General features: G+C 36.0%; 1 protein-coding gene and 1 pseudogene across 1 annotated transcript in view; both read left to right on the forward strand.

Moving 5' to 3' along the window:
* The window catches only part of ADGB (androglobin), a 176,251-nt gene extending 159,359 nt beyond the window's left edge, over positions 1 to 16,892 (forward strand). The window contains exons 30-36 of the mRNA XM_029223879.1: positions 1,308 to 1,480; positions 5,973 to 6,149; positions 6,880 to 6,982; positions 8,977 to 9,192; positions 14,642 to 14,732; positions 15,417 to 15,600; positions 16,484 to 16,892. Of these exons, the coding sequence (XP_029079712.1) occupies positions 1,308 to 1,480; positions 5,973 to 6,149; positions 6,880 to 6,982; positions 8,977 to 9,192; positions 14,642 to 14,732; positions 15,417 to 15,600; positions 16,484 to 16,669 (1,130 nt within the window). The 3' untranslated portion in view covers positions 16,670 to 16,892. The remainder of the gene's footprint in view (positions 1 to 1,307; positions 1,481 to 5,972; positions 6,150 to 6,879; positions 6,983 to 8,976; positions 9,193 to 14,641; positions 14,733 to 15,416; positions 15,601 to 16,483) is intronic.
* On the forward strand, positions 2,366 to 4,040 carry LOC114896254 (annotated as a pseudogene).
* Positions 16,893 to 17,338: the final 446 nt, after the last annotated feature.

The following is a 17,338-nucleotide window of genomic DNA, read 5'->3' on the forward strand; positions in this document are numbered from 1 at the left end:
TATTTTCACTTTTCTGCTCACAAGTTAAATCAGTCCACTTTTTTCTTTGCCTACTCATCACACTCAAGAGCTGAGCTGTTTAGTATGGAATCTCACATACTCCACAGAGCTTTTTGATATTTCATGCCCTCATGACAAGGTCTCCAGGCAGCTGTGAGAGACCTGGCCTATGGGAGTTCTCCATTCTCTCATGACTCTGCCCCAGACAAACAGCATGCAGAGATAACTCAGAAGCTTCAAATAAGAAGAGAAATCCAGGAGGACACCAATGGAAATAGCAGGAAAAAGGACTCCAAAAATTTACTCCTCCATAAAAACAATGAAAAAACTGGCAGAGATGATCAGAATCAACTTTTCAGAATTCTGGAAATTAACAAAGGCTTTATTCAAGAAAAACAGCCATATCTCTTTAAGAAGAGTAAGTTTTATGACATTTTTACTTGCCCCAGTCCCATCCCCTGGTCTCCAGCTCAGCAGTAACCTTGAAAACTAACAGCCTGTATTCCTGGTACAGGAAAATGGAACTGAATCTCTTTCAAAGCCTCATTCCCAGAAAAACAAAAACTGAAAAAATTTGTCACTGACAAACTTGCCCTATGAGAAATACGGAAGGAAATCGTTCAGGCTGAAATCAAAGGACACTATGCAGTAACTTGTATCCACATGAAGAAATAAAGTGCACCATAAGGGAAATTTAAAAATACTTAGAGATGAATGAAAAACAACTAACAACATACCAAAACTTATGAGATACAATGAAAACAGTACTAAGAGAGAACTTTATAGCTATAAATGCTTACATTTAAAATGAACAAAGATCTCAAATCAATAACTTAATATTCCACCTTAAAAAACTAGAAAACTGGAAAAGAAAGAAAAGAAGTAAACCCAAAGTAGGCAGAAAGAAGGGAATAATAAATATTAAAGCAGAGAATAATCAATTCAATATTGTACTGGAGATACTAGCCAAGGCAATTAGGCAAGAAAATGAACTGAGACCATCCAGATCAGAAACAAATTCGATAGTAATGATCATTATATAACCTTATGAATAAACCAAAACCATGATTTATACATTTCAATGAGAAGTTTATAGTATGTGAATTATTTCTCAATTGTATAAAAGAGAGCCACACAGATCTTTATAAAAGGTCTGTCTGCTTGTTTGCTTACCTGCTTGTTTAAAAAAGGAAAAAAAATCCAGATGCCTTAGACTAACCATTTTTCCAACTTCTTCCCTTTTTCCTACATGACATGATTTTATTATTATATCATGACTCACTGGTTTCCTTTTTTTGTTTTTCTAGCACATGGAGAGAAACATGAGGAATTAATTACCTTTGGAAGTCCAGATTCCCACACTATTAGTGAGGGACAAAAATCTTTAGGAACTTCCAAAACAACAAGGAAAGGCAAAGAAAAGTCTTCTGAGAAAGAAAAGATAGCCAAAGAAAAACAAGTGCCTCGCTTTGAGCCTCAGGTGGGTGTGATGCTTTTTTTATTGGAGTCATTTAATAAACTTAGATTCATTGGGTCCCTATTTTCCCATATCTTTTGAGTAAAACCTGAAAAATTCCATCTCCCTGTTTCCAGCAATCATCTAGATACCTTAAAGACATTCCTTGGGCACCTTCTGTAAGCAGTCTTCCTTAGTTTAGTGTCAAAAAGCGTTAATTGAGCTTTTAATATGTAAGACACTGTTTTGGGGACTTGGGTTTCTAATATTAATATTATAAAGTCCCTACCTTCAAGGAACTCACAGTCTAATGGAGGAGACTGAAAGTAAAGAGAGAGTTGTAATGTTAGATATGGTATGCACAGGGTAGAAAGGATAGGTACCTATTTCAGCCTCTGCCTAGAGAAGTCCTGAACTGAATCAGTGAGCAAAGACATTCAGAGGCAAAAATCCAACACAATTTGGTTTTTGAGCCACTAAGGTATGGGGTATGAGGCTGGAAGGGTAAGTAAGGGTCAGGTGGAGAGTAGCCTTTTAGAAAGACTGGTTAGAAAGCTGGGACTCTATCTACAAGCCAGGAGTCCTGATTCCAAATTTTTTCAGGACCAGATAGGTAATCCCAATGATTAAGGGTAAGGAAGAGTATGTGGGTGGCAAGTTTGAGGAGTGCAAGCAGAGTCCTAAAGATACTCAAATTCAAGTTATTTAAAAACACTGAACTCGAAACAAATTACCTGTGAGGACAAAATCTTCCTATCATTTGTGATCACAGCTTAGGCTACACAGGGCTGGGAGGTGGGACTTTGAGAAGTGTACTGACTTTAAGAAGTGTACTGACATGATCAGATTTACATTTCAGATACCTTGGTGACTTTTAAGGGTATGAAATTAAAGGGGAAAAGATAAGAGATGGGAAAACCACCAGAAAGCACTGCAATGGTCCAGACAAAAGAGTACAAGCTGTACCAGATACAGGTCAGAGGAAGGAAGAAGAGGACAAATGAGGTTCTTCTAGTTTCTACTAAACAAAGTACAGCTAACTCTCTTTCTCATCCCACTGAAGGTGTACAAACTTTAGTGTAGGTGGTTAAATTGGTGGATACATTCCCAAATTAAAGTATGATTCAGTCCAAAGAACAGGAAGAGGCAGTTAAAAACTGAGCAGACTATTAGCAAAGACAAAAACGGAGAGAAGAAAAAGCGTTTATCTCTTCAACAAGACAAGATTGCCAGGATGAGTATTGATGACAGAACCTGGGCATTTATTCAAGCATTAAGAACAACTGAGCCAAAGCTCTGCATTAATAGGGTTGAACAACTGACTTTTCATCTTCAAGAATTTCCTGAGGGAAAAGGAGTGGCTGCCAAGGAAAGAATTGTTCCATATTTATTATGACTGAGACAAATTAAGGATGGCATTCTTCAGGCTGCAGTTAGAGAAATTCTGGCCTTAATTTGCCTGCATGAATCCAGTGAAAGAAAGAGGAATCCTAATTCGCACAATCGATGATGGAAGAACAAGGGGTGTGGTTGCTCTTTAGACATTGCGGAAATCAGGTGAACTCACTCAGAAGCCAGTTCACCAGCCCTCTGACTGCATTTGTGGTGGAAGTACAGGTGCCATATTAGCTTTCATGTTGGGGCTGTTTCATATGCCCTTGGATGAATGTGAGGAACTTTATCGAAAATTAGGATGAGATGTGTTTTCACAAAATGTCATTGTTGGAACAGTCAAAATGAGTTGGAGCCCTGCATTTTACGACAGTCAAACTTGGGGAAATATTCTTAAGGATAGAATGGGATACACACCAATGATAGAAACAGCAAGAAATCCCAGAAGTCCTAAGGTAGCTGCAGTAATTACCATGGTAAACAGAGGGAAAGTGCCAACAACTTTTGTTTTCTGAAACTATGGTCATTTTCCTGGAATCAACTCTTACCAGTTGGGAGGCTGTCAGTATAAGATGTGGAAGGCCACTAGAGCCATATCTGCTGCTCCAGGCTACTTTGCAAAGTGTGCATTTGGAAAATGATCTTCATCACAATGGAGATTTGCTTCCGAATAACCCCTCAGCATTAGCAATGCATGAGTGTAAATGTCTTTGGCCAGACATACCATTAGAGTGCCTAGGACATTGGACATCATGAGAGTGATGTGAGAAACACGGTGACATACACAAGCTTGAACTGTCTAAAGTTATCAACAGTGCTACAGATAGAGAAGAAACCCATATAATACTTGATGATCTATTATATTACTTCCTGACACCTATTTTTAGATTCAATCTTGTCATGCGTAAAATCTTTACCTCTAGATGAAAGTTAAAATGAAAAGCTGGATAAGCTGCAGGTAAAAGAGTTGAAGTACATAGAAAGAAATGAAGAAAAAAAATTAAAAACTTGCAAAAATATTGTCAAGAAAAAAGTTCTTCAGAAAACTAATGATTGGATGAAACTAAAAACTGACATGTGTGAAAGCCTCTGTTCTTTTCAAAATTTTGAAGAATGTATGCATATTCTCCAAAATGAAAGCCTGTTCAGAAGATCCACCAAATTTAGTAAGGAATTGTGGGATTCAGTTTGAGTTAACTTTCAAATACTCATGAATTCTAGGGAATCCTGAAAGAGACAATGTTTAGAATATCTTGTGAAGCACAAAAGGTATGTTTGGTTACAGAATTCACATGGGAATTGGGTTTTTATGACATTAAAAATGAACTAAGCTTTAGGAACCTTAATATTGTGCTAGTTGGTTTTAGTAGCTATTAGTATTATATTGTTTGATGTTTGAAAGTTTAACATATGGGCCAAACAGGAAACCAAAAACTATAATAATATACTTTGTAGTTTTGCTTTAGTCACCAGAATCATGTTGAATTTATTTGATCCTTTATTTTATTTCATATGGAAAAGCTAATTTCTTCTTAAATTTATATGACTTATGTTCTCACTAGCTACATTCTACAATCCAAATACTGCCTTTTAGTGTAATATCATCTAAACAAATGCAGACAAATGGAACGCTCTCTGTCAAATTACAATTACGTTTGATATATGAAAGAGCCAGATAAAATTTTCTATTCAAAATGTGTTTCTTTCAACATTGTTTTGCTCAAAAACATAGGTGAAGTTCCAGTCAACCACTTTTTTCCCCTTGAAACTTCAAGATAATGCTGTGTGTTAACTTTTCTAGATGTAGCTCCAGTTTATAAAATCAATTATTTGAATTTTCTGAGAAAACAGTCCTATCATTAACAACAACAAAACCATTCAAGTTTAAAGCAAATAAGCTAAATTCAATCCATAAATTCTTATAGACATGTGGCCTTCCCTTAGTCCTTCATAGTGTTCCCTTCCCTAATCAAAACTTGATCCCAGAGAAGTTTCTGAAAAACTCACTTATCAAGCAATATAAAAGGTGGTAAAAGCTTATGTACTGTGTTTTAGAAGGAAGAAATAAAAGAATATCCAATTGTGAGATTTAAATTTTCATCAGAATATTAAGGGAATATTGCAGAAAGCTAGGAGGTCTTTTGATAACCTTAAAACCAAACTACACGTGAAAACTTTATTCAGTGGCCCCCCAATCTCCACTTCCCCATCTGCGTTATGTAATATGGATTACTGACATTGTCTCAGTCTTATGTAAAATGCTAGTAACCTCATCAGACTCAAGCTCGTCTCCTTACCAGATTGCTACCAATAAGCCTCACTTATCTAGACATTTTCAAGTCCTATGTCAATCTGCTCCCAGCCTAAGGTCCGTGAAAGTGATCCTACAAGACGGCAAAATGTTAACTTTTCTAATGAATATATATCAAGTATATCCAGGCTTGGAAATGATCAACTATTCTTGCCCTCATTCTTGTAAAGAGATGGTATGAGTGAGCCTAAGTGCAATTTAAAATTATTTTTATTTACAGTTTTTAGGTGAAATTTGCATAGAGTGATATGCAACAATCTTAAGTGTGCAATTCAGTGAGTTTTGACAAGTGAATTCACCATGTAACCCACATCTCTATCAAGGTTTAGATTATAGACCATTTCCATAAGCTTAGAAATTCCCTTAAACCTCTTTGCAGTGGATTCTGTCATCCCCATACCTCTCCCCCAGGCAAGTTTTGCCTGTTCTGGAATTTCATACAAATGATTCATACAAGAAGTACTCTTTTGTGCTCAACTTCTTTATTTCTGTATAATGTCTGTCTGTGGAATTCAACCACACTGTGGTATGCATTAATAGTTTATTACTTTTTAATGTTAAGTAGTCCATGTATGAACATACTACAATTTGTTTATCCATTCATCAGTTGACAGATATTTATATTGCTTCCCCTTTTTAGGCTAATAAGAATGAGGCTATAATAAATATTCTTTTCCAATCCTTTTGTGAATATATGTTTTCCTTTCTCTTGGCTTAAATACTTAAGTGAAATTATGGGTCATAGGGTAAAATCTAGATCCTTTTGAAAGGAGGAAAGCATCTGACCCCAAGGTTTTTACTTTACTTTGCCAGATATCCACTGCTCACCCTCAACAAGAAGACCCAAATAAACCCTACTGGATTTTGAGGTTGGTCACTGAATACAATGAAGCAGACTTTTTTGAAGTGAAAAAAGATACAGAACGAGCAGATGAAATCCGAGCCATGAAGCAGGCCTGGGAGATGACTGAACCAGGAAGATCGATCAAGGTTACCTGAGTTTGAAAAGTTGTCCTTTTACCTTTCATTCCTGGGCGTGGTCTGAAGCAAGAGCCATATTGGTGAAACAACATAGTCTTTCCTTTAGGAAATATCTGGAATTTTGTCAGGCATCAACTAACTAAATATTAAGACCACATTTGAACACATTGTGAAATGTTATTATCCGGATACCCAGATGACTTTCAAAAGCAAAGCACATAATGGTGCCACTTATGGCCCAAACTGTAGGTAGCCTTGTCCTTTCACATCATCTGGGATTAACACTCTCTGTCCTTAACACTCCCAACTAAGAAAGCATAAAGATGTTTAATATGTGCTTTCATGTGCTTAGAGAAAAATCCTGTGCTGTCCCTGTGGAACACACACACCTCATGATTCCTCCTCTCTACAGTTGAGATAAGGATCATTGCCATAGTGAAACATTATTATTTATATGTGCTTCATGTCCCCAACTCAGGGTTATTGAGGCAGATGAAAAAGGTTCAGGATCACCTGGATCTAAGCTAGCATGCACAGCGTATGAGTTTTAGGACTTCTTCATTAGTTCTCACAAATCACTGTCAAGATCATGGATGGTTCAGAATTGGAGTTTTTCTTTGGTAATTCATAAGAGCCAGTCTGGTTCAGACTGCCGTATTCATTCACATTTTCCTGTGTCTTTTGAGTACTGTTGAGATGGTGTTGCCTGTAATGTGTGTTGATAATGTCTGTCCTTTAGGCTGCCCAGGCGCGTCTCCATTATCTCAGCCGGTTCATTAAGAAAACACCTGATGCTGAGTGTGTGCCTATGTCTGAAAGCCAAACCAAAGAAGGGGAAGAAGGTCAGTGAACCCTACCCCAGCTGCCCCAAGCACGGAGCTGTTACTTGCACCTCTTCAAAGCTAGTCAGCAAGTCATGCTTGGTAAAAAGAAAAATTTCAGAATCTATTTCATTATAGGATTGTAAAGTTATAGACAGTTTTGTAAGAAAATAGATTCTCAAGCATTTTCTTTTTACCAAGCAGGTGTTCACTTTGTCCCCAAGTAGATATAATCTTCCCCATTTAAGAAAAGATGAAACCAGAAATAAGATGAAAAAAAGATGAAACCCTCATTAGAAGGTAGCAGTATGTGAACTTGAAGGCAGGCTCACAACTATAAATCTGGCACCTTTCTAATCGCAACAGCAATAAACAATAGCAATAAGAATCAAAGTAAGAAAGCTAACTACATTCAGTGAACAATTTGCCATGGGCCTGGAGCTATAAAATACGAATTATTTCATCCAATACTCACATCAACCCACTGATATAAATATTATTTCCAACTTGCCAGCAAGGACCCAGGCCCAGAGTAATTTGCTAAATTCACAAGCTACCCAGGGACAGAGGCAGCATGCAGACAGAGCTCTCCATCACCCCAGGGCTCTTCCCACAAACACTTGGCTATACCTCCATCTATCACCATGCTGAGTTGTCCAGGGAGGCTGAAGACATTCACATCCCAAATCGTGCTTTTCCACTTTTACATCTTCAGGAGTATAACTCAATAATTGTTATAAAAGTAAAGTAATATCCCTTAACATTTCATGTGAAGGGGATAAAAAATAAATATCACCCCAATCCTGTTATTCTGGGATGGGCACTGCTCAAAGTGCTTTATGTTTATTATCTCACTTTAACCTACAGCAACTATGAGGTAGACCTTACTATTTCCATTTTGTAGATTTAGAGACCAAAGCTCAGATGGTCACCTTATTCTTCCTATGCCATACATCTAAAGAGTGACCAAGTTGGGATTTGAAATATTTCTAACTCCTAAAGTACTCACTCCTCTAATTGGTAGAGTTTAATGTAATGTTAGGAATATAAAGGTGAATAGAATAGAGTTCTTGTTCTTTAGGCTCTAGATTTTATTATTAATTTTTTAAATGTTGTGCTAATTTGTATGTAAAAGGAAATTTATTGCACTGGACACGTTAAAAATGTCAAAGTAGATTTTATTTATGACTATTGCAATAGGGGAGAGATTGAACTCAACTCTGAAAACAACAGAAACAAGTGAGGATTTAAAACTAACTAGCAGGGAGTGGATGAAAAATTACTTACAGGAATTTGGTTAGGTATCAAAGGTCAGGGAAGAGAAATTTGATTAAATATCAAGTGTGGAGGAAGAGGAGTTTAATTGGATATCAAGAGTAGGGGGATTCTTGATAAACTAGTTTGGCAGGATTCCTGGCTAAAACTGGGATTCATCACAAGTCAAGGACAAGGCCTAGGGGAGAACAGAGCTCAGAGAAGGCTGACCTTATCATGTAACATACAGGCAAAAAACGCACAAATCTTAATTGCACAGCTTGATGTATTTTCATATGTGTGTATATTCAGGAGCCACCCCATTTAGATCAAGATAAAAAACCCTTAATAGGGCTTCCCTGGTGGCGCAGTGGTTGAGAGTCCGCCTGCCGATGCAGGGAACGCGGGTTCGTGCCCCGGTCCAGGAGGATCCCACATGCCGCGGAGCGGCTGGGCCCGTGAGCCATGGCCGCTGAGCCTGTGCGTCCGGAGCCTGTGCTCTGCAAAGGGAGAGGCCACAGCAGTGAGAGGCCCACACATCGCAAAAAAAAAAAACAAAAAACCCTTAATACACCCCAATAGTCCTCTTCATTCTCTTTCCCAGCCTCTTCCTTCCTGAAAGTAACAATTTGATCTCTATGACCATGAATTAATTTTTCCTGTTTTTGAACTTTACGTATTTATGTATTCTATGTCTCGCTATTTTTGTATGTGATTTCATAGAATGCAAGTTTTTTCGGTAATGCATATACCATATTTAGTAGAAACATCTTCAAGTGCCATAAAAGAGTCAGATACAAAGAGTTCCATGAGTTTAGATAACAGAGAGACTATACTAACAGGGAGTATGCTGTGGAAGAAGTGGCAGACAAACAAGGGCTTCAAGGATCTGGCAAAATCAACAAGTAGTGAAAGTGAAGGATCATCCCCCACAGGGAAGGAAGAGCATGAGCAGAGCATGCAGAAGGAAAATATCAGTAAGTATTGCCTTTATTGGTAGGATAAACACATATCTTAAAATAAAAATTCTGGAAAAGATAGTTAAGCACGTGATGACTAGGGTTAAACATAGAAAAATATGTGTACAGGTCTTCATTTTGATTATCAGAGTTGGTAATCTGCTCAAGGACCTGATTACTAAATACTTAACCTAAAGATAAAAGTGGGAAATTTATTTAAAAATTTTTAAGTAGCAGTTATATTTTCACATAGTTTTAAGTAGCAGTTATATTTTCAGTTTTCTGTGTCTACGAATACTAAAAATGCACAGATCGCATATACAATTGTCACTAAAAACAGATTCTTTTTGTTTTATCTATAGCATACTACATCTTTTATAACAAATTTTAAATATTTGGTTTCTAAAATGTTCTAAAATCTCTATTCTAACACAAAGTTTTCCATTTTATATATATATATACCACATCTTCTTTATCCATTCATCTGTTGATGGACACTTTGGTTGCTTCCATATTTTGGCTATTGTAAATAATGCTGCTGTGAACACGTGCATATTGGGGTGCATGAATCTTTTTGAAATAGTGTTTTCATTTTCTTCAGATATACATGCAGGAGTGGAATTGCTGGATCATATGGTAGCTCTATTTTTAGTTTTTCAAGGAACCTCCAGACTGTTTTCCACAGTGGCTTCACCAACTCACATTCCCACCAGCAGTGTACAAGGGTTCCCTTTTCTCCACATCCTTGCCAACATTTGTTATTTGTAGTCTTTTTGATGATAGTCATTCAGCAGGTGTGAGGTGATACCTCATTGTGGTTTTGATTTGCATTGCTCTGATGATTAGCATATTGAGCATCTTTTCATGTGCCTGTTGGTCATCTGTATGTCTTCTTTGGAAAAATGTCTATTCAGGTCTTCTGTACATTTTAATCAGGTTGTTTGGTTGTTGTTTTTTTTATATTGGGTCGTATGAGCAGTTTATATATTTTAGATATTAACCCATAATTGGGGTACATTTTGGGGTAATAAGGAGGGGTCAGGAAACAGAGAAGAAAGATAAGAGTGAGCAGGGGTGGAAGACCTAGAGGCCAAAGCAGCCTGTCCTCAAGCAAAAAATGCTTCAAAGCATTCTTAAGTATGTTTTATTACAATTTTATTTTAATATATTTTAATTTTATATTTTATTAAATATATTTTATTTTAATATAACTTAAGTATGTTTTATTACAATTTTATTTTAATATATTACAATTTTATTTTAATTTTTTGCTGTCCTCAAGCAAAAAATGCTTAAAGCATTCTTAAGTATGTTTTATTACAATTTTATTTCAATATATGATAAGTTGAATTACACACCATCAACAAGAAATTTACTCCCCCTCCCACCAAGAAGAGGTGTGCTATTGTATGGTTCTAGTACATCCTATAGCACTGAAACACTGCCATGTACCCCACGTACTGTTGTTGTAGAAGGAATCCTGCTTGAAAATCATGGGTCCGGCTATCTAGCTGTTCTCTGGAACTTTGTGTGTTGCTCTCACCTCTGCTGTTGGTGCACCACAGATTGGCCCTCACTCCTGAGGAAGCATCGCCCATAGGAGATTACAGTCCTTGTGAGAGATTTACATGCTCTGGCCTCTACATTTATATACATATACATATATGTATATTTATGTACTCATTTATTTGTGACTCCCAAAATGCTACCTTATTCTTGCTACTTTCTATTTTCATATATAGTAGGTAACTTAGAACAACCTCCTTCATAATGCCAGAGGACATGTAAATAATATCATTATGGATTTCACTCTTATGCATTCTTTCTCAACACCAAGCCATCATCAAGGTCAAGAGTTCAAACTTTGCTTTTTCAACTTCCCTTTTATTTCTGGAGGCCTCTGGAAAGTGCCTCTTCTGAAGGTTGGAGGTGATCTTTGTCTTTAGTCCCAATCTTTTCCCCAGGCTTCACAATCAATCAATCAGTCAAACTATTCTTCACCATTTCTTTTAAACAGCTATTTTCTTACAATCTACGATGAAAGAAGTTTTCTGCCGATTCTGTTGCAAACTGAAACTTTTATAAAATATAATAAAATGACCCAGTGATGACCAATTGCTGTAAAAAATATCTCTAAATGCATACTCTCACTTTCAGAGCTTATCCCACAGAGTACCAGTTTGCAGATGGACGATGCGTGCACACACACACATGCATGCATGGGCACACACTTGGAGTTGCACTGTTTTAGAGGTCCAAGATCATACTACACTTACACCCTATTCTGATACAACAATTTTATAAGTGAAAATGAAGATTAACCTTCTCTTCCCCTTTTATACCCTCCCTGTTTAAATACATATTATTTGGCAGGATGCAAGAGAACACAAATATCCAATTAATCAAAAACATTTTCTTTCCAGTCAGAGTCAGCGGAGTTGGTGTCTTTCAGAAACAATTCAAGTTTGAAATGCCAAAAATATATGCAACAAAAGTAGATAGGTTCATAAGAAAAACAAATGAACTTTAGAAATCTAAGATCACAGAGCAACCATGATGAAAAAAGAAAAGTTATTAACCACTGGTTTCTAGAAGAGTCATATTGTATATAAGATGCAATATTTCAGGAATGTTTTATTTAATGTTATAAAGTGAAAAACATGACTGAATTTATGTTTCAATAATGGAGCAGAGTTAGGGTTTGTCCTACTATATTCTTTATTTCTCAAGGGTATCATGCCTATAAAAGCATGATATTTTTGAAAAAATAGTTTTGAAAAATTTGATGTTACTGTTTTTTACATTTTTAAAGTTTTACATTAGATTATATTTCTATGAATAATCCCTTTTAACAAGTTGTTATAAATTAAACACTTTACAATATTCCTGGAGACTATTCCAACCACACGTGAAAAGCAAGATTAAACAGCCAGTGGGAGGGCGGGATTTTTTGCATGGCAGAGTGAAGACTTGACATATCCTTTCCCCAAAAGCAATGATAAATGGGAGAAGATTAAGAAACATTTCAAAATTCTGAGGGTGTACAACTAAATGAAAAACATTTATTAAAAATAAAAACAAAAAAATAAATTAACTTAGTTGGATAAATTTCTTGTTACTTTGGTAAGAAATAACCACAAATTTAGTGACTTAACACAAACTTCTTACAGTTCTAGAGGGCAGAAATTCTAAAGTTAAGCTGTTGGCAGGGCAGCATTCCTCCTGGAGGCCCTTGGAGAGGATCGGTTTCCATTTTCAGCTTCTAGGACCATTGACTCTTTGGCTTACGGCTCCTTCCTTATATTCAAGGCCAGCAGCAGAGCATCTTCAAATCCCTCTGTCTCTCTTTCCTTCCCCCTCTCTCTCTTTCCTCTATGACCATCACTTCATCTCCTTCTTGGATTCTATCTTTTCTACATTCCTCTCTTTCCCTTACAAGGGTTTAGGCCAGCTGACTAATACAGCATTATCGTCCCATCTTGAGATCCTTAATTGCATCTGCAAAGTCCTTGTATGGTAGCATATTCATAGGCTTCAGAGGTTAGAACATGGACCTCCTCGGAGGTCCATTAGTCTGTCTACCACAGTCAGCCTACCAACTATTGCATATTAACGTGGGGTTTCCTCACCAGCCCCAAGGTCTGTAGCGTGGTAGCCAGGAGAACCAGCAGTCTTGCTGCCAATGCTAAAAAAGGATTTACCTGATTTGAGGCTCCATGGAAAAGTTCTATGCCCATGGATATTGTTGCAAGGAATAGTGAACTTGGTGGCAAACAATTGGAATAGCCAACATCACAGCTGCTTGAGACTGTGACACTGGTCAGGAAAAGCAAAAAGTAAGCCAAAAATTAAATAAAGAGATCTGTGTAACAAAGCAGATATAGTGATCTCAACCTTCAGGAACATAGGATGTCCACTTTATCCATACATCCATATCAGAAAGGAAGAAATAAAACTGTGTTGTCAGACAAACTGATCCTGTATATTGAAAATCCTAAGAAATCATGGGAAAAGAACCAAGAATATCATCTAGAACTAACAAGTGAGTTTGGTGAGGTCACATGATAGAAGATTAATATACTTTTATTTCTACATTTCAATGAGCAATCAAAAAATGAAATTAAGAAGACAATTTCATTCACAATAGCATCAATAATAAATATATGGAAATAAATTTAACAAAAGTGCAAGGCCTGTATACTGAAAATTACAAAACATTTCTGAAGGAAATTTTGAAAGATCTAAATAAAGAGAGAGGCAGTCCATGCTTTGGGGCTAGAAGACTCAATATAGTAAGATATTAATTCTCCCTAAATTGATCTATAAATTCAGTGTATCTGAATTTAGATACTGAATTTAGATAGATCAAATTTATAGCGATCTATAAATTTCTATCAAAATCCTAGTAGACATTTTACAGAATTTGACAGGCTGATCCCAAAACTTATATGAAAATGCAAATACCCAGAATGACCAAAATAATTTTCATAAAGAACCAAGAGGAAGGATTTTACCTTCATGATTTCAGAATTTATTATGAAGCTAACAATAATCAAAACACTATGATTGGACAGTTTCTTAAAAAGTTAATTTTTTGATTCCTACTTGCATGAAATATCCAGGAAAGGTAAATCTACAGAGACAGAAAGCCTGGGGCTTGTGGTGGGAATGCAGAGTGACTTTAAGAGGGCACAAAAGAATTTATTTGGATAACTGAAATGTTTTGAAACAGAGTTTTGGTGCTGGTTGCATAACTCTGTAAATTTACTGAAACATATTGAATTATACTTTTAAAATTGGTAAATTTTATGGTATGTAAATTACACTTCAATAATTTTTTAAAAAGAGAGACTAAATGGGCTAGAAAGGCTGAATGGTTAATATCTTAGTCTCTAAAATTTCTTTCTTAAAACTATTCTCGTGGGTTCTTGAGTGTATGGGGTAAAAATCTCCTGATATTTGATTTTCAGCGTTCACCTGTTATATATTGCCTACTCTACTGGACTAAAACTTTCTTGAGGATAGGATACTGTGTCTTAAAACATTTTTATATCCCCCCCCCATAGTGCTTCGCACAGCTTTCACGGATATACCAAGCTCTTTAAATATTAGTTTATTTAACTTGTTTATAATGAAATTTTGTAACAAAGTATGACCTTTTTAGGTCTCTGCTTTCATTTAACTGTAATTAGAGTAATTTTGTTACTCTTCTTATAGAGCATATTTATCTTTTTCTATATTCATTTTGTCATCTCCTTCATTTAACTGTAAGTATAGTTACACCAGCTAGAGGATAAACATAAAATATAATTATGTTTCAATAAAGTCATTAAACCACATTAAAATAATATTAAACAAGGGAAGTCCAAAATATTGTCAATTTAAACAAGATATACAATCGTTTAGTTAGTCATTATTGATTCTTTCTTGAAAGCCTAGGACTTTTTTTTTTTTTTTTTTACAACAGGGCCTCGTTCACGATCCCCAACAATTTTGGAAATGTCTCCCCAACTTATTCGAAAACAACTAGAATGTGTAGACTTAAGTCAATATGTACGGTAAGTTTTAATAAACATGGTTAATGCAGACATCTGTGTTCACAGAATTTTGGATAGATTGTCAATAGGCAGTTGCTAAACAACAGAAAATTTGAAATTAAATGCTTAATATATTTTAAGTGTATTTGAATTTTTAGAAGTACAGAATTTATATATTAAATTTAGCAAATGTTTTATTAAGTCAGTTATAAAAGCATTTAAATGTTTTCTGTAAAGATTTAATTTGTAGCCTAGTTAAGGGGAGTTGAGCTGCAGAAAAATCCCATCATACCTGCTGCTATTTAATTAGATTGAATTTTCTTAAGAACAATAGAATTAATAGAGATAGTTACTCAAGCACATTTATCAATTTGAAAACATTTTCAAATCTACTTAGCTTCATAAATTAAAAAGAAAACACCTACAAAATATTCTCATAGCTTCGCACACCAATTCCACAAACGCCTCTTCAAATAGTACATCTAATTTTGCTGGTATTTTCCTAAAATAATTTCCTAAAATATTAGTGACTTAATAAATGGAGCCTAGCCCATGTAAAAATAATGATTTATTCTTTCTGTTCCTGATATTTGATTTGATTCAGACCACCACCCTACTGATATGATTTTAAATTATTTGAGTGCTAAAGTTCATGCTAGAGTTCCCAAATGACTTATGTATCTCTTTTGATGTTTTTATATCAAGAAAAACAAATACTGATCCTCTGCTGCAAACGGATGAGCTGAATCAGCAGCAGGCAATGCAAAAGGCAGAGGAGGTCCATCAGTTTCGACAGTATAGGACCAGACTCCTGAGCATTCGTGATATTGAGCAAGAAGAAAGGCTTAAAGTAAAGGAGCAAGTTCTGGAGATGTACGGGGAGATGCAGGTGAGTCTAAAAGGGCATATACTTGGATCACAATCGACAAATTCTTCTGTAATATTAAAAAGGTGTCATAGAATCATATTGTAACCAGGTAGAAAGAAGTCTTGAAAACATTTAGTTCCCAACTTCTCAGAAAATTGGCAAATTAATTATACACATCTATTTTACTCACTCCCTAAAATCCCTCTAAAATACACTATTGAAAATTTATCCACAAAATGGGAAGAATGGAAGCAGAGACAATAGCAAAATATTTGTGAAGTCGGAAAGTAGCTGAAGGAAGATTGCATTAACAGACTTGAAGTAGCCAAATCCTAAGCTGGCAGTAGAAAAACTCTTTTAAGAGTCAACCCAGTTTGCTACACAGAATGCCCCAAAGGCTCAGAAATCGGTGGCACCAGCCACGTTAAGAAGTGAAGGTGAAGTAAGTGAGAGGAAGAAAAAAGATACCACCTAAAGTTCTTCAAGTACAAATCAGATCTATTTTGTCAGGGTTAGAATACGTATGGGGAACTAGTAATTTACTGAGCACAGTTACTGTGAGAGACACACCGGCTGCATATTTTATACAGATTAGGCCTGAATTCATCTAGAGCAGATAGTTGCTTTGTCAGAATCCCTGCTCATTTCTTTCTTCACCTTTCTCTTTATTTTTCTCCTACTGACTCTCCTATTTACCATTCTGTAAAATCTCATATGCCCTTTGATATCTCATGTTTTATGCACTAAGAGACATTTGAGACCATAACCTAATTTTCATCTTTCTTCAATAATTTCCTACATGAGTCTGTTGGCCTGAGGAAAGGGAGTGCAGTTTTTTATGGAACCATAATAAGGCTCTTATTTGCTTGGGTTTTCTGTTTATTTGTTTGTTTGTTTGTATTAGGACTCCTTAGATGAAGCCCGGCAGAAGATCTTCAGTATCCGGGAACAGTACAGAAACAAGTTACTGGAAGCTGAGCGCCAAAGATTGGAGTCTCAGGCTGTGGAGGAAGCCGCGATCCGGCTAGAGCCAGAAAAGAAGGTCCCGGCTCCAGACACACAAAAAAAACAGAAAGGAAAGAAAAAGTGACCAGGACATGCCCAATACTCCCTTTCCTCCAAAGAGGGAAAACCTACTTTTAATTATCTATAACTTTGCCTTTTGATGAGAATAAGGTATTAAATTAGGCCAATTGAAAATAGACGTTTTCCCACCTTAGAAGTAGTCTCTGTGTTTTGATGTTAACTTATTGGTTGTTCCCAGGGAGCTATGATTTGAGTATAAAATTTCAATAAAAATAGTCTCAAAATATTTGGAATGTAATAAAATGTATGTGTCTCACTCTGAATTGCTTCATTTTTAGTTAGTGCCAGAACAGGATCATAAGTGAACCAATAGCATTGCCTTTGAAAAATTCAACAATGAGAAAAATAGCTATTGCTCTTTCATCTCTAACTTTAAAGACTTTAATATATTAAAAAATATGTTTCAAAATCATTAAACAGGGTAGAGATGATGCTCTGTATGAGTTTAGATTCAAGGATGAAAAACACACTCAAAAAAAAAAAACCCTCCAAAAATAAATAAAACTTAAAAAAAAATTTTAATAAAAAGTATGCTTCAGACAGCCACCCCCACCTCTGCAGCAGACCTTCCAACTCTAGCAGCAGAAACAGAAAGAGGCTGGTCGCTGATGACATTATGGAGCTGCTATACTGACCCCGTGCTGCTCATTTCTGGGGTTCTCATTATATGAGA

Source organism: Monodon monoceros, unplaced genomic scaffold, assembly GCF_005190385.1.
Source record: "Monodon monoceros isolate NGI ecotype Baffin Bay Population unplaced genomic scaffold, NGI_Narwhal_1 Super_Scaffold_15, whole genome shotgun sequence".
Lineage (NCBI taxonomy): Eukaryota > Metazoa > Chordata > Mammalia > Artiodactyla > Monodontidae > Monodon > Monodon monoceros.